Source organism: Lepidochelys kempii, chromosome 10 (assembly GCF_965140285.1).
Source record: "Lepidochelys kempii isolate rLepKem1 chromosome 10, rLepKem1.hap1, whole genome shotgun sequence".
NCBI lineage: Eukaryota > Metazoa > Chordata > Testudines > Cheloniidae > Lepidochelys > Lepidochelys kempii.
In genome coordinates this window covers 83,196,300-83,218,556 of record NC_136389.1, presented here as the reverse complement: position 1 = coordinate 83,218,556, position 22,257 = coordinate 83,196,300, and the positions used below count along the sequence as shown (strand labels likewise).

At 45.5% G+C, this 22,257-nt stretch overlaps 1 protein-coding gene across 2 annotated transcripts in view; it reads right to left on the bottom strand.

Annotated features, from left to right (window-relative positions):
- ADAMTS7 (ADAM metallopeptidase with thrombospondin type 1 motif 7) overlaps nt 1-22,257 on the bottom strand; it is a 141,590-nt gene that overhangs the window by 85,108 nt on the left and 34,225 nt on the right. For both annotated transcript variants that reach the window (XM_073304523.2, XM_073304524.2), the window contains 5 exons: nt 15,779-15,923; nt 15,140-15,232; nt 13,456-13,601; nt 3,749-3,918; nt 3,144-3,277 (listed from right to left, as the gene is read on the bottom strand). In XM_073304523.2, coding sequence (XP_073160624.2) covers nt 3,144-3,277; nt 3,749-3,918; nt 13,456-13,601; nt 15,140-15,232; nt 15,779-15,923 — 688 coding nt within the window. The remainder of the gene's footprint in view (nt 1-3,143; nt 3,278-3,748; nt 3,919-13,455; nt 13,602-15,139; nt 15,233-15,778; nt 15,924-22,257) is intronic.

Genomic DNA, 22,257 nt, shown 5'->3' with positions numbered 1-22,257 from the left:
ACTCAAGAGGTGAGTGCCCCTTCTCACTGTGTGAATAGGCGAGTTGTCCCATTTGGGTGCAGTAGTGTCCAGGAAAACAGTTTTATTTCTGTGATGGGGAAAGAACATTATTACTTTTTCCTACCGTAACTCCTGTTCTGAATCAAGGAGTTTGTTTTAATTTTGGTGTCAGAGGCTAAGACAGCGCCAGCTTTTGTGTGTGCAGCAAGCTCTGGCTGACTAACTTGTCGTTTGCACACGAGGCTGCTAAATCTCATTTTTCACTCGTACGTATCACATGAAGCTTGCAACCCTTTGAGCTGAGACTAAAAGTGGACCCGGCTCTGTGAGTTCTGCTCGGCAAAGCAGCTGCCACTGGGCTTTGGACTCTGGCTCTGCTGGCAACAAAATCTGAATGGCTGTTTCTAAGGAAGAGTGAGATTTTCCGTGAATGGTTTCGACATAAGCAGCTGCAAAGATAATTGCTTATTGATTATTTCCCCACCTCCTCTCTGGGCCATATGGAGTGAAAGGTCCAGCAGCCCACACACATCTGGGAAAGTCTTGTAGTGCTGGTGTCGTTCTGCAACCGTCTTCTTCCCACACACAATAAAGGGGAACAGGCAGCACCAGGTTTCCTCTTTTGAGTCCGGGAATTTCTCTCTCCGATTGGCAGCAGCCAAGACTTGAGTATGTTCACACACACGCTGCTGCTCAGCTTTTAGCTTCCTTTCTGCTCTGAGTGATGTTGGTGAGTACATAGCAACTCACATGAGCAGGAAGATAAGGACTTATCTTTTCCCTTTGTCCAGTGGCTGTTTCTTTTTTACCCATTCACCCCCCGTGAGAACTATAGGTCGAGTTCACTGCTGGCACATGTGGGTGGCTTCCCAGCCTTCACCCAGTTGCAGTCAATCCATGATGTATAGAGCCAAAAATCACCCTCCTCCTTCAGGCTTGTTTGTGTTCACAGGCTAATACCAAATAAACACAATCAACTGCAGCCCAAGCCTTTTCCCAGGCTCCTAGGAACAGGTCGGTGCCAGACGCTGCGTTCCTGTCTGCAGATCCACTCCCACTTCCCCTATAGCTAGAGCGGAGTAAATGACCCACCGGGAACACTGAATGAGCTGGCTCAACAGCCAGGTGCACAGAAGGAGCGTCCTGGTAGGGCATAACTCCCTCCAAGCACAAGGAAGCTGGTGGTGAATTTGGCCAGTGTCATACGAGTAGTTGGCTGGGTTTGCTTTCGTTAATTCTGTTTGGGAATATCTGGCGGTGAAAGCCGTCTGGGAACAAGAGAGCTTTTGGCAAGTCACCGAAGGAGCACGTTGCTGACACAGAAGCTGAGCACTACACTAGCCCAGCTACTGTTTCTGTCCGCACACCACTATTACACAACAGCTAACCCAGGCGGTGGAAGTCCACGCCATGGAGCAAAAGTGAAACGGTTGTAATCCCTGCATGGTTCATTGTACTCGATGGAATGGAAAATCTGCTTGTGTGTGGTCTGCAGGCTGATACAGCTGGCTGCGAACGAAACCATGTGCTGCAACTGTGAGAGGGGCTGGACAATGGACCCACAAATAAACAACATCTCTGGCCAAGGAATTAGGGTGCAAATCACCTCTGTGCAGAGGGTGGTTTAAGTGGAGGTGAGGACTTGTGCTGGTCATCGGCACAGGGGGGAATTTCACCCTTGCATTGTACACACTCCCATCTTCATGGCAGTCCTTCAAGTACATTTTTACCTAAGAGCTGCTGCAGGTACCATGCACCTGCCACGGATGGAACTCTGACTGTCAGTGCACCAGTTGAATCCCAATCATGTGCTGTCCGGGTCACTCTTCCTCTGCTTGCTCTAGGGCACTTGCAAGAGGAGGGAAGTGGCTCACATGTAATTGCCTGGGAGCCATCATTACTCTTCAGAGAGCGGGCAGCCCTGTCAATGCAAGTCCATGGAGTTGCAGCTGCTTAAGATAGCAATAAATTTGGTCCATGGACTGCAAAACCAAGATGCCTCCAATTGCCTTCTACGTGTCTGATCCAATGGGCACTGATGACTTTGGGGCGCTCTCCATTAATGTCAAAGGGCACTGGGTAAGGCCCTATTTTAATAGGCAAAAATAGAGCTTAGCTATAAAATATAAAATGGAGGGTTTTCTTTGTGAAAATGTTTTCTGATAAAACATGAGGCATAGTCATTATATCCCAAATCTTGGGACTACTCACCTGAGTAAGGGCTATATGTGTGAGTAAGAGTTTGCAAGATTGCATCCCTCTATCCCCTGGAAAAGTCTTTACAGAAATCTAAAGAAGACTCCTACAGGATTCCAAGGCAGGCATGATTCGACAGTCCTGAGGAGGGTTTTAGCAGCAAGACAGCCTACAAAACTTGTACAGTCTGCTCTTCATCAGCGACACCTTGCAGATGGTATTGCTGAAGGGTGTTTCTGCCAAAGGAATTGCTTCCTGAGGCTGGCTGCTATGCCTCCTATCTGCCTCCCCGTTGGCTTTGGCAGCACTTGAGTTTGGGAAATGTCCTTCCCAGGTGTCAGTCAGCAGAGCTCGGCCTGATGCCAGCATTAGTTTTTATAGAGTTTCAAAGAAAGAAAATAAAAATTCAAAAAATCAGAAACCCACAGGGTCTGGGTTCTATATTAAGATAAAAATGTTTTTGTTCAGACCTGTCCATTGTTTTACTTCCATTCCTGAAGGCCAAGTCCCATCCACAACATGGGTCCAATTATGGCCGTGTCTTATTTTCATAAAACCCTATCCACATGAGTCAGGAAAAGACACCGTCATTCGCAGGTATGAAAATAATAACAATGTTTGTCAATAAAACATTTATTTTGGTGCGAGCAAGCAAAGTCCTTACACCGTTCCTTCGTGCGCACCACACACTCAATAGGGCTGTCCTGGGTTTGTCTTCATTTAACAAATCTCTAAGACCAGCCTTGTGCTTTCAGACATAACTGGGCCTTTCTCAGCTAGATCCTGGTCTCTCCTTCTAAGTCTCTCTTCCTCAGGGAGCTATGCGGAGTTGAAACAAAGGGGACTCAGCTGGCCTGGCTTCTAGGGTGAGTCAGCAAAATAACTCTGCCCCCTCCACAGGTTCTCAAAGACATGTTTCACAAAGGGAGACGACACCCAAAGCATACCTTACAGATCCCATTGATACAGATATCCCGGCTTGTGTTCCCTTCGTAACATGGAGTCCCATCAATGACAGCATCCCGGAGCTTTTCGGCAAAGTATTCGTCCTCTGGGCGGCAGTGCAACTCACACGGATTGACTGTGGGTTCCAAACAGACTGTAAATAAACCTGCAGGGCCAAGAGTATCTGCAGACTTCCACCCATGTCCTGTCTTCTCCCACTAGAGCCATCCCTGCTACAGAACCACGACTTCCACTGTCAGGACTTTCCTCTACTCTAAATAATCATCTTTTGACCCATAAACTAAACCTGCAAATGCACCTATGACCCCTTCACTTGAAATGCTGCCAACTTAGAATGTCAGCTCTCTGGGGCAGAGACTGCCTGTTTTCGTTCGCTATTTTGTCCCTAATACAAGAGGGTCCTCGGCTATGACTTGGGCTCCTAGATGCTACAGAAATGCAAATAATAAAATAATAATAATATGACAGCACTGAAAGGTAAAACTTACTGGCCTTGCGCATGGATTCTAACCATTAATACAGATCATTAGTAAAATCAAATTAAAATAATTGTCTAGCAAATAGAGGCTCAGGGGGTTGGACTTACTGTTGTTCGGTACTGGCAGCCACTTATAGAGTTTCCCTTTATATAGCATGGCATCAAACTGGCTGCACTGGATGTGGCGGAAGGACGGTTTGTCTGGGGGGCATGGCTTCATGTTACAGACGCGGAATCGCTTCCGTTCCCCAAGGCAGTATTTACCGCCATACTTCGGTCTGCCACCAAGAGCAGGAGAACAGAAAACAAAAACAGGTGCAACACATTAGGATGAAATTCACTAAATTAACATAGAATATAAGGGGCACATTTCTGAGTGGTATCCCCATTGGTTGCTAATCTTTTAACTTTACCACATTGGATCAGATTCCCCAGTCAAACAAAACCCTGTCTAAAGTCCATGGAGATTTGCTCAGATAAAGTCCACATAATTTGACACCCTGTGACAGGGGTCGGCAACCTTTGGCACACAGCCCAACAGGGTAATCTGTTGGCGGGCTGCGAGACATTTTGTTTACATTGACTGTCCACAGGCAGGGCCATCCTTAGCCATACGCAGCTGCGTAGGGCACCATGAAATTTGGGGCACCAAATTGCCCCAGATTTCATGGTGCCTTAGGCAGCTACATGCTGCGTATGAGGCAGGACCAGCCCTGGTGACCAGCCTTATCCCTCGGCTGGCCCTGCCATGGGCTGTGCCCTCTGCAAGGGGCAGGGCCATCCCTTGCGGGTTTGGGGCCCCAGACAACTCTCTCTGCCCCACCTCCTCTCCTTCCCCCCTGCTCCGCCCCTGGCATGCCCCCCATTCCACCTCTCCCCCCAGCGAGCCCGCACTCATCGGCAGCGGCGGGAAGCGGAGCCCCAGCCCGCTCCACTCTGCCAGCTCCCAGCTGTGGTGTTGTGTTTCCCGCTGCCGGTGAGTGTGGGGAGGTGGGGGAAAGGATGCCCCCCGCACTCACCGGTGTCGGGAAGCGGAGCAACGCAGCCCCAGCCTGCTCTGCTTCCCTTGCCCCGGCCCCAGCCATGTTGCTCGGTGGGGGTGGGGGGAGGTTAGGGAAAGGTTCCCCCCCCGACTCACCTGCGGCGGGAAGCGGAGCAGCGCGGCTGGGAGCTGGCGGAGTACAGCGGGCTGGGGCTGGGCTGCTCTGCTTCCCACCGCTACCTGTGAGTGCGGGGCAGGGGCATCCCTTCCTCCAAGCCCCCTCCCCCGAGCAACGCAGCTGGGGCCGGGGCGAGGGAAGTGGAATGGGCTCCTCCCGGCCCCTCGCTAATCCTCTGGGCCTGTGGGACCCCCAGAAGTGCCCCCCCACAGCTCCTGCCTCCCAGACCCAGGGGAACGGGAGGCCTGGGGGGCTGCGTAGGGCACCCAAATGGCTAGGGACGGCCCCCCCACAGCTCCCAGTGGCCATGGTTCGCCATTCCTGGCCAATGGGAGCTGCGGGAAGCCATGGGCCACAGGGATGTGCTGGCTGCCGCTTCCCGCAGCTCCCATTGGCTGGGAACGGCGAACCGCCGCCACTGGGAGCTGCGGGGGGCCATGCATGTGGACAGTCAACGTAAACAAAATGTCCCACGGCCCGCCAGCGGATTACCCTGATGGGCCGCGTGCTGAAGGTTGCCGATCCCTGCCCTGTGACTTCATTTTTATTTATATGGAGCCAAATTCTGCTGTTATTTGCGCCAACATAAATCCAGAATAACTCTACTGTATTCAGTGGCATTCCCACAGCACAGCAGAGAGCGGAAGGTAGCCACGTGGACTCTGCAATCGAATGGAATGGAAAACATTACCTGTGCTAACAAGAGACAGCTCAGAGTTTCAGCCTTGCATCCCAGATCTGAAGATACCCATATTTCAGGGGGTGTATGTGTGTAAGTTTGAAGTCAGCTGTTTGATTAGGACTACTCTAGAGAGGGAAGACAGATCTGGATTTGAACTGTGAAGCTCTGGTATGTTTGGATCTGTGGCTTTGGTTCAGATCTGTTGCTAGTTTTAATAAGTACGATTTTCCTTCCTCAGACAGACCTAGAACTGTAACGCAAATAAGGAGCTCGCTTTTTTGCAGCTAACATATCCAAATGGAAAGTGCCACAGAAGAAAGTTATTTGTGTCACATCAGACCAATGGCTGGTGTCTCTGTATCTGATAATCATATCCATTCATTCTTTCCCCTGCTGATATATTGTCAGTTATTAGGAAATTTCTTTATTCTGGGGCAGATCCTCACTGAGGTTGATGGGAGCTTTACCACTGACTTCAGTGAATGATGTATCAGGCTTTTTGCTAGTATATCTTTGAGATATACAACTCCATAAAAGCAGCAAACATTCCAGGTTAAACCCAAATCCATCGTAAAGCCAGTTCTTCACAGTGAAATTAAAAAAGCCCTGAGTCCCTGCTATACAACTTGTTTCTAGATTAATAACCTTGCTGATGATGTAATTGGCAGATGTGTCTACTGGACCCATTGGGATTAGAACTTGACCTGCTGATGGTTTATTAACACAGCAGCTCAAAGATGGCTTTTACTAAGTGGACGTTCTCAGACCTAGCTCTCTTGTTTTCAGGTTATGTCATTCCCCACCCCCCCCCCCCAAAAAAAAAAAAAAAGAGGAAGCATTGTTTGCCATCTTGGGTAAGGGAGCTTTGATCCCTGGGACAAAGTCCTTTGCTCATCTTTCAACAGATTTTGTTAACAAATAAGCCCATAGAATTCTGGCTTTCAAACAGAAATGAGCTGAACAGCAATTAAAAAATAATGAAGCAACAATTTAGTGCAGGGTTCCTGCCTTCTCTGCCCCCTCCTTTCCCCCCACCCTGAAACAATAGCTGCATTCAGAAGCAACGTTCCCAAAGAGCCAGTGAACTGGCTGTGAGAGGAAGATCTGAGGCCCTGCCAGTGTCTGTGTTACATCAAAAGGTGTGAGTCCTGAGGCCCACGGCTGTCGTGATGGCCTCCAGTTCGGCTGAACCTCTCCGCTGACTCTATGCTTTAGAGAGGAATATCCCAGTCAGGCAGCCGTGGGCACACAGCAAGCATCCGGTGCTGTAAACACGTTGTACAGCACAGCAGGCCTCTGGGCTGTGGCATCAAAGGAAACTTTGTGGGATCTGAGCTCTTTTCAATAATTATTCAAGTTAGTGAAAGTGACGGAATTTTTAAAGTATAATTGACTTTTATCAGGGGTCTGCTTGTTTACATTTTGCATTTCACTGCACTAGGACAATGGAACCTGACTAATTCCTTCTGGGTTTGTTTCTAGACAATTGCACTTTTGGGTTGTTCTGCCATAGCAGAATGTTGCAATGTCTGGACTACCACACTGCAGGGGAATATTTAAAGCCAAATGGGGGGGAAAAAACCCCTATTTTATTTTTAAAAATTAGAATAAAATAAAGTAAAGCACAGGTTAAATAATTTCTATGACTTCTCTATGAGATTTTTTGTAGAACTTTTAAAAACCAAATTTACGTTTTGGATCTACCTCAACAATGTGACTTTACTGTTACCAATATGTCCAATTTTACGGGCTTGATTTATGGTGGTATAAAAATTATTATTAAAGTTAAGCGTCAATGGTAATGTTGGAAGTTTGAAGCCCTTCTTTCCTGCAGTTGCAGTCAAGAATCATTATCTATGTAGGAACCTGTAGTCTCAGCCATCTCCTCAGTGTTTTCAATCACTGACAAATGATTGCCATTTCTCAAGATAAAACTGGCTGGTTACGTTCCACAGAAAATAAAGCCATCTGTTTTACCACCTTTGCTAGTATGCCCTGATGAGATTGCTTTGGCTAATAGCATGGATTACTGGAACCATAATCTTCCTGAATTGGCCACAGATTTATCAAAAAATGGACCAGCTATTGGAAACATTTCAACAGAGATCCTCAATGTCATTAAGTCTATTTCTGTATTAATAAATAGAAGGCACAGGTCCTGTCCTCTTGTCATGTGGGTATAAACATGGAGTCATTCTATCCTTGAAATGAAGCCCTGAGTGGAGTTACTCCAGGTTTACATCAGCGTAACAGAGATCAGAATGTGGCCCATTTTGGGTCTGTGTTGGAGAGTGCTACTCTTCAGCTTTCCCAAGGACAGGTCTCCAACCCGGGGTCTGCTCCTGTTCTAACTGGAATCAATGGCAAAACAGCCATTGCCTTCTGTGGGTGCAAGACTGAGCCCTTTATGTTCCAAGTGCTGTGAAAATAACATCCACAGCGTAACTTCCTTGAGTCTAATGTTCTGTGACAGGTGATTGGAGCACAGGGTACCACACAGTTATTACATCTATAAAATTACAATTAATTACAGTGATTGCTTAGTTAATCATACGTCTATTGTTCTCCTTTGAAAGAATGTCCCTCTCATGAGTGCTTAGAAAAGTGAAAATCTCAAATGTGCTAAACAAAAGTTTTGACCATCACACTTGATTTTGCATGTGATTTATTCTGTGCTAAGTGTTTGCACTAGTATAACACTGGAGAGACTTTTTGCCAGCTAGAATACTTTGACCATGTTTTCTCTTCAATCGTCAGCTGTAAGTGAGTTCTCATTTGTCTCCATATTGTTTACATCACCACAGAAGCCTCTATATTGCCCATACCTCTACAGTTTGCCCTTGGTACATTTTTTTACAGATGCTTGGCCAACAAATACTAGTAGAACAATTGCTATAACTATTTATTTACACTTCAGGGACAGAAGAAAAGGTCCAAAGATCATACACACATACAGCACCATGAAGAGGTGGCAAGGAGCAATACCACATTTTACTAATTGAAACATATATAGAGCTGCATAACCTAACTTGAATTCACATCAGCTCATTGGGTCAGGCTCTGATCTCACTTATACTAGTTTTATACTGGTGTGGAGTTACTTGTCATTTTTATCAGTGTAACTGATATCACTGGGGAAGTGGTCTGATGTGGAATCATAGAATCATAGAATATCAAGGGTGGAAGGGACCTCAGGAGGTCATCTAGTCCAACCCCCTGCTCAAAGCAGGACCAATCTCCAGCTAAATCATCCCAGCCAGGGCTTTGTCAAACCTGACGTTAAAAACCTCTAAGGAAGGAGATTCCACCACCTCCCTAGGTAACGCATTCCAGTGCTTCACCACCCTCCTTGTAAAAAAGTTTTTCCTAATATCCACCCTAAACCTCCCACTGCTACTTGAGTCCATTACTCCTTGTTCTGTCATCTGCTACCACTGATAATAATGTATTCCATCAAATCCTACACGGAGTTTAGACATAACATCCACACACACTAGCTAGAACTGCTTTCCAGGTCCTTCCCTTTTATAAAATAAGGAAAAGAAACCTTCACCTGAACGGATGGTAAACTCTTTGGAAGCAGGAACTGTTTTTTATTTTCTGTTCAGTGTCCAGCACAAAAGGACTGTGACCCCCACTGGGGTTTTTTTTATAGGTGCTACTTTAATTAGAGCTGGGTGAAATTTTTCATCTGAAACTTTCTCTTAATCATCTTAATCTCCATCTTAAATAACTTTAAGCAAAAAAGGCAGTTTGGGGACACCAAAATGTTTCACAGATTTGTGTCCATTTTGTCAAATTGTTCATTTGAAACAAAAATCTGAAAAATCAAAATGTTTTGATTTTTTTTGCTTCAAACAACTTTTTGTTCTAAATTTCCTTTAATTTTATTTTTTAAATATTTAAAATATTCAAAAATGTTAAAAGTGGTCAGAATCGAAACAAAACATTCTGTTTGACCTGAAATTAATTTTTTTTCAACTTTTCAAATTGCTAAAAATTAAAAAAAATGTTTTTGGTTCAACCTAAAGCTATTTTTTTTTTTTACTTTTCAAATTTGCCGGTAAAGTGAAAAATCTGTTATTTGCCAAACTCTAGCTGTAATATAATAAATGCCTAAGTGCCTGATACCAGCAGCATAAATGATTTCATAACAATCTATTCACATATAGAACACTGGAATTCATGTGATGCAGAGAGAGTTTCCAAAAGTTGCAATAGAAGAGCTGGTTTGAATTTTTTGGCACAATGTTTTTGGGATGTATGGAACAGACCTGGCCAGTCACAACAAAAGGAATCGGTATGCTCTCCACCACGGAAATGAAGATACTGAGATGATGAAATGGTTGGACACTCCATGACAGGAAATGAAATGAGGTTGTGAGGATCCTAATGTGGGTTGCCCCAACTGAAGATAAGTTGAGGGAGGCTACGCTACGTTGGTATGGATGTGTCCAATGGAGACTTGAGAGTTATATTGATAGGAATGCCCTTGCAATCATCATGGACGGAAGATGACCAAAAGTAGGCCAAAGAATCAATACATGGCCAGATATCAGGGGACGTTAGAGAGACCAATCAGGAGTTTTGGAAGAAGGCTATAAAAGTCACTGACCTCAAACAAAGATGTTTGAAGAAGATGTTGAAAAAGAAGATAATGATGATGATTTTGGGGGGAAATTGTCAGCATTTGCAACCAACTGAACCCACCATCTTTTTCACATGGCTCCCAATGGGCCTCAGATCTACTCTGAAGGAACAACTGGCACTATTTGGCAATTCTGTAAGGAGTCCGAGTAGAGAGGCCAAAGACTGGAGAAGCTACGGGGACTGAACTCCTTTCCCATCACTGAAAGGTGACTAGTCAAAAGTGGACTACAGCAGAACCAGGATGAGCTCAAAATTATTTTAATGCAAAAAAGTCTGGAGGGCTATCAAAGAAATGGGCAACGGTTTCAATTAGGCAACTCATGTGAGCAAGGACTGCAGGACTGGATCACAGCCCAGATATGAACATGTGTCTGCAGTTGAAACCCCCTCCTCCCCCATCCCCACACCATTTATATAGCGGAAGGGCAGTTCATTAAGGGTATTGTAATGGGGTGACCTGCCCCTTTTAGGCCTGCAGCTCACCAGCCTATACAGTTAACCTGCCTGCCTGGGATGAGGTGTGGGATTTAATTAGAATCAAAGGGCAGCAAGAAGTTGCTAGAGAGAGGGAGAAGCTCAGGAAACTGTAGAGAATGAGAGATTCCTGCAGGCAAGATCCTGAGGCCAGGGGAGTTGCCCAGCTAGGAGGGGCTGGGAGAAGCCTGCTCAAGAAAGAAATCCCTGAGACCAGGGGAGTTTGGGGTGGTGCCCAGCTTAAGGCTGGAGGGAAATTTTTTGTGTTTAATTTTGAACTTTGTTAAAAAAAACTAGCTCCTAAGGAGGGTTGTTATTGGACTTGTAAAAGCCGCTTCTGAAGTTTATTGTGGAACTAAGAAGGGACACTGAGGCAAGGGGCTGTTTGCAGGGCTGTCCTGAGGCCACCAGGGCCCCTGAGAGGTGGAAGGGCCATCTGATGCCAGATATGATTCAAAACTCAATGGAATAAATGGGAATCTTTCAATTTCAATTGATTTCAATGGGTTTGGGATCATGTCCTCAATGCTCCATGCTAGCAATTTTTAAATTATGGAAAGAGTTTTCACTCTGTGTGTAGGAGATGCCAAGCTCTGCCTTGTTTTCTAGGGTAGAATGGGAAAGTTGTTCCAAAAGAAAAAAGAAAAAGAAAAAAAAAGAAATTAACTCTTCCTTGTCTTTTTAAATGAGTAGAACTCTTTTCCAGTAAATAGAGTTATTTTCTGATGTCTGGAAGCTACCAGCACATCTGGGCACTATTTGTAGCTGTTTCCTGCTTCTTAACCCTTTGTCAACTTCAGCTTGTCGTGACATTTCCCATGGCCCATTTCCATATGACCATAAGGAAGTTACATTTTCCCTGAACAGTTTCTTTGGGGGAAACTTGAATTAAAGAAAATAAAATTAATTTATGTTTTATGGTTATGGAAACCCCTAAAGAAGAAAAACTACCCTATTCATATACATGTTCGCTCCATCTGAAAGGCAAGGCCAAAGAGATTTACCTACAGCAGCCAAAACAAATAATTTCCTTGGGCGAGCTCTGCCAGGTTTGCAGTGTTTGCTCTCCTACATGCCTGTGGCTGTGTTTAAAACACTCTGTAAATGACAACGGCACTCCTCCAGCAAAACTCATGTCAAACATAAACTTTGCTCTTGACCTAGAAACAAGATTACATACAGGTGTTTTTAAACCAAGTTCAATTGCACATCTAAAACAATGTACTTATGAAAGCGGTTAACCAGGGAACCTATTCTGGGCTCATTAGAGACCTTTACCTGATTCTGAAACTCCTTAAGCCACGAAAGGCTGAATGCCACCTGAAAAATAAGTAAGGACCATAAAATTGCTCTTGTGATTGTGATTGATTGTGTACTCAAAAGACCTCAGGAAAACCAGGGGTGTGCATTAAAACACTTAGGATGGGAGTGCTGTTAATCATGCACCTAAATTGTGAGATCTGTGTTGTTAGTTCTGCAAACCTGGAATGTCATTTCAAAGCTCATTCGGAAGGACAGACCATTGTGAAAATATTCCTCTGCAAGGAGCTTGGTGGCAGTCCCCACTTTACAGATTATCCTGCTTAATCCTCACTCTTTTTTACCACCAGCCCTGGCACTTTTTCGGGGAGCTCATTTTAGAAAACCTTCCTATCTTTTGAGTTCTGCCTTTTAAGCAAAACTTATCATAGACTTAATGGGAAGTTCTGCTTACGAACTGATGGCATGATATAGCCCCATATCCTTTAAACCCACTGTGTCGCTGTGGTTCATCATAACTCCAGCTCCTCACCTTGGGTCACAGGCTCTGACATCGTAACCTTTGGGAAACCTTTGTTTCTAATACAGTCCAAGAGTTATCTGGTGGGGGAAGGAAGAGACATCTGGGGAGCAGCTGTATCAGCCCAGAAATCGTGGAATAGACAATGCTACACCATAGTCTGTTGTTCAGATGCTTTGATTATAGGGCCACCTTTCTTAGAAAGTTATGCCATATTTGGCTGCTGCCACATTAAAGTCTGACAGAAAGAAACCCTCTTGTTGTGGCTCACACACCTTGCTATAACCTGTATGCAAACTGCTCATTGAGAACAAAGGACAGTAAATGGTGATGAAATTTTCCCCGGTGATTCTGAATCTGCTTAAAGGAACATTTTTTCTTTTTGGCATTAAAAAAGACACTGCATATGTGTTACATTCACAAGTGCTTCATCTTGACCTTTCCTTTGAATTGGATTTCAGGTGCTTTCTGCCTGGACTAATCATGAGCGATTTGCATGTAAAGGTAACAAAGAAAACTCAATCCACAGACCTTCCACTGCACAGATTCCTAGCTAGCCCCATCAGTTGAACTGCTTGTGTTGTTTCAGATGTATGCTGTTCACTGTTCCCTCTAAGCTGTGCGTGTGTGTGCGTGCGCACAGATCCTAAACCCCGTGGGCACGGGGAAACACCGTGGGCACAAACTGGGGGTTGGACTAGATGACCTTCTGGGGTCCCTTCCAACCCTGATATTCTATGATTCTGATATTCTATGATTTGCACACAGCACAATAATTTGCACAGAAGAATTTTTTTGCGCACACGGCCTGTCAAAAATTAGAGATGTTTTAAAAGATATAATTAATGGCATTTGAAAATATCCTCTCTGTGGGTCACCTCTTTGTTACTGTTTCACTGTGCAATACATCACTAGGTCGCTGCCCAAGTGGTTTGTGCTTGGGGCAGGGTCATTCCTTGCTAGATGATAAGAAGATATTCACATATGTGCTGTAAATGGGGTTTTCCTAATGAAGTCACATAGCTAATGAATCTAATCACATCTAGACAAAGCAAGAACCTTGACTTACGTGGGGTTGTTGCATTGCCTTTCTGCATTCTGCACGCCAGCACCACATGTCCGAGAGCAAGTAGACCAAGAACTCCAGGTTCCCCAGCTTCCATCAATAGAGTCCGGGCGGTAGCCCACCTGCACACACTCTCCATTGAAGCACCACTGCAGAGTAACCCAGACAAGAGTGAGGCCAGCTGACGTTTAACAATACTCTTACAAGGCACCAACCGCACTCGTTTATAAATCCCTAATCTGGTGAACGTGCAGTACAGAGAACTCCGAACAAGAGTGGTGGGCATCACAGCGCAATGGGAAACGCCGGGACACTGGGTTAGTGGGAGGTGTGCACATGGGAGTAAAACTAGTTTGGATTCACACACACCTATTTCACCACAACTCGCGCTCCAGCTTTCTGACGGTGCCTAGGCAGCGCATGTCTCCAGCCTGAGATTAATGCTTTGGTTCTGGTGTCATAACAAAGGCTTTACCAGCTGGTTACCCAGTTAACCCGGAGAACGGGTAAGATGGCAGGTTCTACAGAGAAAGCCTCAAGAGTCCTTCATGATCTGTAGAATTGAACTACAGATTAAACTCTTAGGGCCAGATTATTGGGACCAGCCATTCTGCGTTAAGCTCTGCCCAGGAGTGGGGGATGTACAAATGGTTTTATGTTACAGTTATTCTGTTTTATGCTACTTGAACCTGAAGCCACTGTCCTGGTCCCAAGATGTAATTTAGACGAGTCTCAGGATTGTTTTGTGATGTGCGCACTGGGAATAGCCCACCAAGGGTCATTATAGCAGCCCAGGATTGGCTGGTTGTGGCTGCTCTCTGGCCATGCTCCTTTGCCCTTGCCACGCCCTCTACACCTGGAGATGGGGCAGAGGAGCTGCTACCCTAGCCCTATGCCACACAGGGATTTCTCTGTCTGTTGGGTGCTGCTACTGCAAAAAAGCAGGTGGAATGGCAGCCTCGAGCTGGTTGTTAATTCTCCTCTTTCGTTCTAGCTACACTCTGCTGGGCTGGAGGAAAGTTGAGTGTGAATGAGGCTGCAGTTGCATATGCAATGCTTGGAAAGTCAGGCCCATAAGGCCAACAGCTGCCATGTGAACGCATCAGGGAGCAAAACACAACTCCACCTCTTATGCTGCTTCAGCAAACTGCTGCTTCAATGGATTTAGGGCCCAGTCCTGTCATTCTTACTGAGGCAGATCTCTTCCTGAAAGCCACTGGAGTTGTGCCAGAGTAAGGACTGCATGACTGGGTCTGTATTAAGCATTCTGATGTAGGGGTGTATTTTTGCCTGCAAAATTTTGGATTTTACCCTTTACCTTTAAAGTTAAGCAGAGGAGATCAAATCCCCCATTTCCCCCACACCCCACAGATGTGCTGATCCTTGTGCAAGTTCATGCAATGTACCAGAAAAAATATACATAGCTAGGTCCTTCTAGACCTCACCTAACCAAAGCTGTGCCGGTAGCCGTGACATGGCAAACATTAGCACCTGGCTGCCTCGGTGATTTGAAGCATACGCTGTTTGAATACTCAACAGTGCTGAACGTTTAAGTAATTATCAGAACACACAAATTCAACGGAGCCGAATGTATCCATTTCTAGGCATGTTCACAGCTGTAGTTCTGATGCTGTGGAATTACACTCTGCAATCGACTGTGGCTGCAAATACAATTTACTCTAATTACCTTGTTCTCGCCACACTTTGTGCCGTCGACGGCAGCATCCAGCTTGGAGTGGCATGTGTTCCCCACTGAGCACCAGAGCGTATTGCAGACATTCTGCAGAAAACAAGCGTGGACACAGCATGGAGATTACTGAGCATTCCAAAGGGCCAGCCCAAATCGGACCTGTTTGAAACGTGTTCACAGATTGAATTATCCCACTGATCTAATCAGTCAGCAAAGAAAGCCACAGCGACCTTTTTGTCTATAGAACTGCCTTTCTGGCCACCCTTTTCTCTGACAGTTCGAACGTTCGCTTTCCCATATTTAGCCCCCTTACTTTCCTCTCCTTTACAGTGACCCTTCCTTAAACCAGGAGGAGAGAATGTCTGTGTGTGCTGTCAGTTTGGCTCCCTGGATCTATTGGAAGGGGAGCTTTGGGGGCAGAGGGCTCCACAAACAAACCAACCTCTCTCCTAATTCAGCCAAGATAACAGTGGTGTTTTCGCCTCTAACAATTCATAATGCAGGATTTATTTATCCCTTCATCAGCAGAGAGTGAGTGTCTATGCAAAGACTCTCACAGTTCAGCCTGTCACTCAGCATTCACAAATTCTGTCATTTCATAAAGGAAAACTGCAGGAACCCCCAAAACTGGCTTACATCCATGTCATCGCAGAAGACGGAATACGCTCCATACTGCAGCCGGCACTGATGGCTGACGTCATAGAGGACTCCTGGTGGAACCAAGGGGTAGTCTACCACTTCTTTGGCAGGTGGGTCATCCAGACACAACCCCCAGCCTCGACTGCAAACATGAAACAGACAAGTCAGACTCCAGCAGATGGGGATCAATGTAGGGCAAGAAGAGACTCGCAAAACAGGCTCTTGTAGAATGTTAGAATTGTTGTTACAAACAAAGGAAGAGTCGTGACTCAAATGGCAGCCATGAGTCATCTGCAGCTGGTGAGCACCAACAGCTGTTTGCTCTGATACCCTGCTGGACCTGAGATTTCATGGGAGAGCCTGCTCTCAACGTTAGGTACTCAGCTGAGCCAGTGAGGCTGTGAGGATTTCCAACACTTACCGCTTACCCCAGTGCATGTACATACAATGTTCTGTGCGGGCAGCATGAGAGCAGCTATTCCCAAGCATTACCTCTTTGCTCTATTTCTACCTGTAAAGTATTTCAGAATGCGGGACCCATTTTACTCCTGCTGAAGTCAATGGTGAAACTCCCAGGATATGGCCCACTTTGTGTGCAAGACCCCATTGAAAACTTCAGCAAAGAGACTCCCACATTTAACATTAAATCAAGAGAAGAAAAATCTTCCACCCATCGATCTGAATACAAATAACTCCAGCCTAAATCCTCATTGTCAAAGATGGGGAGGCAGCCTGGTTTTTACTGTGGTACCTTGAAAGCACTCAAGTAAGTTATTACTGTGTTTAAATGAGCTATCACAACATAGAGGGCAAAACACTGCTCGGACACATTCTTAACCTGCCAAGATGAGAAATGTTCGCAATAAAATTACACCTCCCTGAGAGCAGCTGTCAGGGATTTTCTTGCACCAGGTTAATTTGAGAAGAAAGTCTGAGTCTGCAGACCCTTCCTTAGGCCTAGATGGAACAGCACTGGTTTCCTCTGCTCTGTTTATTAGTTTTGCTCCTTTAGAGTTTGATGAGGTGGCAGGCTTGATGCAGACAGCCTGCGCTTTAAATTCTCTCCTTGCAAGAGCGTACTGCAGGGTTGAGCTCTTGGCCTCGTTCCTATTATGGGAGACACTTTTCCCTGTTCCTATCATCTGGCTTTGTGCCTGACGCTTCTGAAGCCGTGTCTATAAATCCCTAACTCAAGAAACCTGCACTCGTTCCTGCACCCCAGCCATGGAACAATATCTCCCGTTACCGATTTCATTTAAAGGTCTCTGAGAGCTCATTGCAGTGCAATGGTTGTTATCAGAAGGAAAAGACAGCACCAGTTCTGCAGGTCATTTAAAATATAATAGCTCACAGGCTCCTTGTCACAGCTACCCTGAAAGGAGCACAGCTTAAGGTCAAGAGCTGCAAAATCAGGTCAGCTAGAGAGATGCGGTTAGTGCCGAGATGGAAATAAATAGCCAGGATATCTTACTAGCAAGTCAGGGAGGGAATGTAAAGGAAATTATTGGCAGATCCAATCTATTCCCAGTTAAAATCAGCACAGTAAGTTGTGGGTGCTTCCTATGTGGTGTAGGACAAGTAAGGGCATCGCAAATGTGAGTGTGTGGAAAAGACTATGCACTGCTGCATTTATGTCAGTGGTGAGGCATCAGCGTGTTTATGTTCTTGCTCAATGCTAGTTAAGAAAGGCCAGCTGCTGAGCTAAAGAGGATGCCAGTATGCGTAGGAGACCAAGCATAACAGTTGCACATCAAGTTGTGACAATGTTTACTTCCACAGAACCACAAGATGTAGACAAAACGAGCAGCAGTTTTATTAGATTCAGGAACAAAATCCAAATGGTGTTTCAAAGCACCACAGCAGGAGGGATAGAGGCAAAATATTTTTTAAAAAATGTTTACCAACATTTGAAAGGAATCTTTAAGGATGTTTATGTTCCGATGAATTTTTAACCCCATAGAGGAGATAAAGTCAGAGATGAAAAAGACAAATGAAATTACTTCCGCTCCATTGCAGCTTTTTTCCTCCTGCCTTGTGCTTTGTGGATATCCAGAAAGTTATGTATTCAGCCAGGCCACTGTGCTTGCACTGCAAAATGAGCAGTGATCTAGTTTGACCAGGAGAATGCACTAGTCTGGGGCAGAGGCGGTGCATTTAGAGGAGATGGAAGATATTTTTCAACAACTACAGAGACAAACTTTAATTTTCTTTTAAGTCCTGTATTTTGGGGAAGGGGACACTTTAAGGCATAACACCAATAGCATCCTCCATTTAGACAGCGCTTTCAGTACAGAAGGATCCCAATGCAGTTCACATTTATAGTCAGCTCTGCTCAAATGCAGCTGCCTCCAAAGTGAAGGGCAGCCATCAACCACCATACACCACAGTGAGTGAGGGGAAATGTGGGACAAACAGGTGGGTTTTCAAGAGACGCCAATGCCGTAAGAGTTCAAAAACCATGCAAAGCAGACAGGATCTCGGCAGGAAGGCCTTGTCCAAGAGACCCACACATAGTAAAGTGCACTCAAATCAATTTGTCTCCTCTGTGGGGAAGCAGACCCTGATCCAAGATTTAACTCTGTCATTCTAAGGAGCCAAGCTTACATCGAAACACTTGTCCTACGGTTTAAAAACATCTTGGCTAGGTATTTTATTTCTTTATTTCTTTATTTAGCTAAAGCAAGTCAGAAGCATCCTGACTCTTCCAGAATAAAACAAATTGGAGCACGGGCCTGGGATTCAAACACAGAGATCTCCTTAGAATCATAGAATCATAGAATATCAGGGTTGGAAGGGACCCCAGAAGGTCATCTAGTCCAACCCCCTGCTCGAAGCAGGACCAATTCCCAGTTAAATCATCCCAGCCAGGGCTTTGTCAAGCCTGACCTTAAAAACCTCTAAGGAAGGAGATTCTACCACCTCCCTAGGTAACGCATTCCAGTATTTCACCACCCTCTTAGTGAAAAAGTTTTTCCTAATATCCAATCTAAACCTCCCCCACTGCAACTTGAGACCATTACTCCTCGTTCTGTCATCTGCTACCATTGAGAACAGTCTAGAGCCATCCTCTTTGGAACCCCCTTTCAGGTAGTTGAAAGCAGCTATCAAATCCCCCCTCATTCTTCTCTTCTGCAGGCTAAACAATCCCATCTCCCTCAGCCTCTCCTCATAACTCATGTGTTCCAGTCCCCTAATCATTTTTGTTGCCCTTCGCTGGACTCTCTCCAATTTATCCACATCCTTCTTGAAGTGTGGGGCCCAAAACTGGACACAGTACTCCAGATGAGGCCTCACCAATGTCGAATAGAGGGGAACGATCACGTCCCTCGATCTGCTCGCTATACCCCTACTTATACATCCCAAAATGCCATTGGCCTTCTTGGCAACAAGGGCACACTGCTGACTCATATCCAGCTTCTCGTCCACTGTCACCCCTAGGTCCTTTTCCGCAGAACTGCTGCCTAGCCATTCGGTCCCTAGTCTGTAGCTGTGCATTGGGTTCTTCCGTCCTAAGTGCAGGACCCTGCACTTATCCTTATTGAACCTCATCAGATTTCTTTTGGCCCAATCCTCCAATTTGTCTAGGTCCTTCTGTATCCTATCCCTCCCCTCCAGCGTATCTACCACTCCTCCCAGTTTAGTATCATCCGCAAATTTGCTGAGAGTGCAATCCACACCATCCTCCAGATCATTTATGAAGATATTGAACAAAACCGGCCCCAGGACCGACCCCTGGGGCACTCCACTTGACACCGGCTGCCAACTAGACATGGAGCCATTGATCACTACCCGTTGAGCCCGACAATCTAGCCAGCTTTCTACCCACCTTATAGTGCATTCATCCAGCCCATACTTCCTTAACTTGGTGACAAGAATACTATGGGAGACCGTGTCAAAAGCTTTGCTAAAGTCAAGAAACAATATATCCACTGCTTTCCCTTCATCCACAGAACCAGTAATCTCATCATAAAAGGCGATTAGATTAGTCAGGCATGACCTTCCAGTCCTTTTAACAACAGCTTCTGCAAAAATGTCCCCTTTAGCATGTCCTGGAGGCGTGTATACTCCTGGAACGGCTTGGAGAGGGAGAAGTTAGTGATTAGCTTTCCCCGTGCAAACCAAGGCTCTCACACCCAAAGCCCCTTGGCAAGCACATGTGTTACATGCACTTGCTGGAAATGGTTATACTTTGTTCCTGGAAAATATGCTAATTTACTACGTATATGAATGGGGCACCTACATACCATGGGGGTGGGAGATACGGAAAGATAGGGTTAAATGTCTGTCATTTGCAATCGGCAGATGAGGGTGGGATGCAAGGGGATCTGACAGTTCTCTAATGTGTAACAAAACAAGGTAATAGCAAAGAAAACGTCTTCCAATGAGTCTCAAATCTTGACATCCGTCCAACTCCTGCTGGTCTTAGGAAACTGAAAAGGCTTCCCCAGAAAGGGAATATGGAACAGAGGGTCCAGTTTGGGCTGTGAGGGACCATCAGACTACTTAAACCTAGTGGTGCTTCTCTGGGTAGTTCCTAGTTTACTGGTAAGAGGGTTGAGCCTGCAATATTGCTGCTGGAATGGGTTTGGTTGCACAATCCTTTCTAGCCTTATGACCTGGAATCAGCTATTAAAGTGCAATAGTAAAACAGATGCGTGTAGCAACAGCCTGATGAGGCTCTAAACTCCTGACTCCTTGTAACTCCTTACCCAACTCACAATATGAGCAAAGAGCGCTCCTGGGGGAGTTGTTATAAAACTGCAACCGCTTATTTCTTCAGCATTAGGGTGTTAATTCAGGTCGGTTTACAACACCCTTGACTTCCACCATGATTAGCATTCACAGAAAGGACAAGCACTCTTTGCTTGATTTAGTACCAGGCATTTGTCTCCAGATGAGCTACAAGAGAATCCCACTACCAATCGCAAAGCATCTCAGCGACTCCCTGGAGGAGTACAACCAAGGGCACATTCACCAGGAACAAGTGGCAGATTTTTAGCTGTGTAATGAGGTCACAGCCAAGTTCCTCACTCTGAGGAAGTCATGACCTCAGTTTCATCACTTACAGGAAAGGGTCTCATTGGAGCAAACAGGGCTAATGGCAGATGTCCTGGTGCTTCATACGTCATACCATTAATGTCAATGACCTGCTAATACAGATGGTCAGCACCAAAGCTCACTGACCTTCAGATCTGCATCTCCAAGCTACAACCCTCAAAAATGAAGCTGGTAGGTACTGAGGAGAGCACCTTTAAAGGAGGCTGCATTTCCGTGGCTACTGCTGTATGCAGTACGAGCTAATGTTCCTCACTGCCACGTTCCCTGGTCTCATAGCTCGTGTTTTTTACCTCTTGAAACATCCAGGTCTTTCTACAGTTATTAAGAAGCAAAGACGACCAGGTTTGTTGATAGTGGTATTTCAGATGCTAAAGTCTTCAGAGGTTAGTAAACATCAGTGAGGCAGGAGGATACGTTTAGAGGATGCCCCATGGGCACTTAATTCTGGAATGTTCCTGATCTGCCTTCATTGCCATCAAATGCTTTTGCTGTATTACCCACGGGCTTGTCTATGAACAAGTGTCACTGGTTTAACTTTAAGGAGTTTATTTAAACTGACATGGTTCACCTGATGCAAACCCCTGCCTGGATACTCCGATTTCAGTGTACAAGTGGATTATAGCAGTTTGGTTTAAGGTGACTGGGAACAGATTCAAATTAACGCAAAATAAGACAGCCTTAAACCAAAATCGGAGCATCTGCGCAGGGGTTAACTGGACTGATTTAGAAACTGATTTAAGTGAAACTGGCCTGCTGTTCTCACGTAGACAAGGCCTACCAGTACATGGGGTTATAGCCTATCACACAGTCAGATACACTTCTCCACAACACTCAATGAGGAGAGTGTACACCCCGGGACAGACACATTGTATCTTTCCAAAGGGTGTAGCCAGTCCGGTCCCAGACAGCACTCCCACTTTGGCCTAACGCACAGTGTCTCTGCCCAGTAAGGCTGCCTATCTCCTCACCCTTCCTGTCAGAACGTTGGCTTCACAGCCCCATGCACCCCGTTGGAAACACAATGCTTTAAAATTACATGGATCTTTTTCCACAGGCAGCTTCCCAGCGACTCTCCTTTTGGGACAGGTGCCCAGCACTTTTAAACAGACCGCTGCTTTGAACTTGGTTGGGTCTTTCCAGCCAAATGTATCGAAGTCTAATTCGAGCTAGGACACAGTGTCCTCTAGACCATGCTTGAGAGGTCTGGATTTCTGTGAATACTATAGTGCTGAACTGGCATGAAATGAAGAGCTGATCATGTGACTGGAGGAAATATTATATTCCTGTTGCAAGCTTTACATTAATTTCTGAGTCCAGCAAAGTCACGGCCTGGCAGCTCCAAAGCTATTTTGTTTACTTGCTCATGGAAAAACATCAAAAGGGTGTTTTATAGAAAGGAAAACAATGCATTCAGTGGA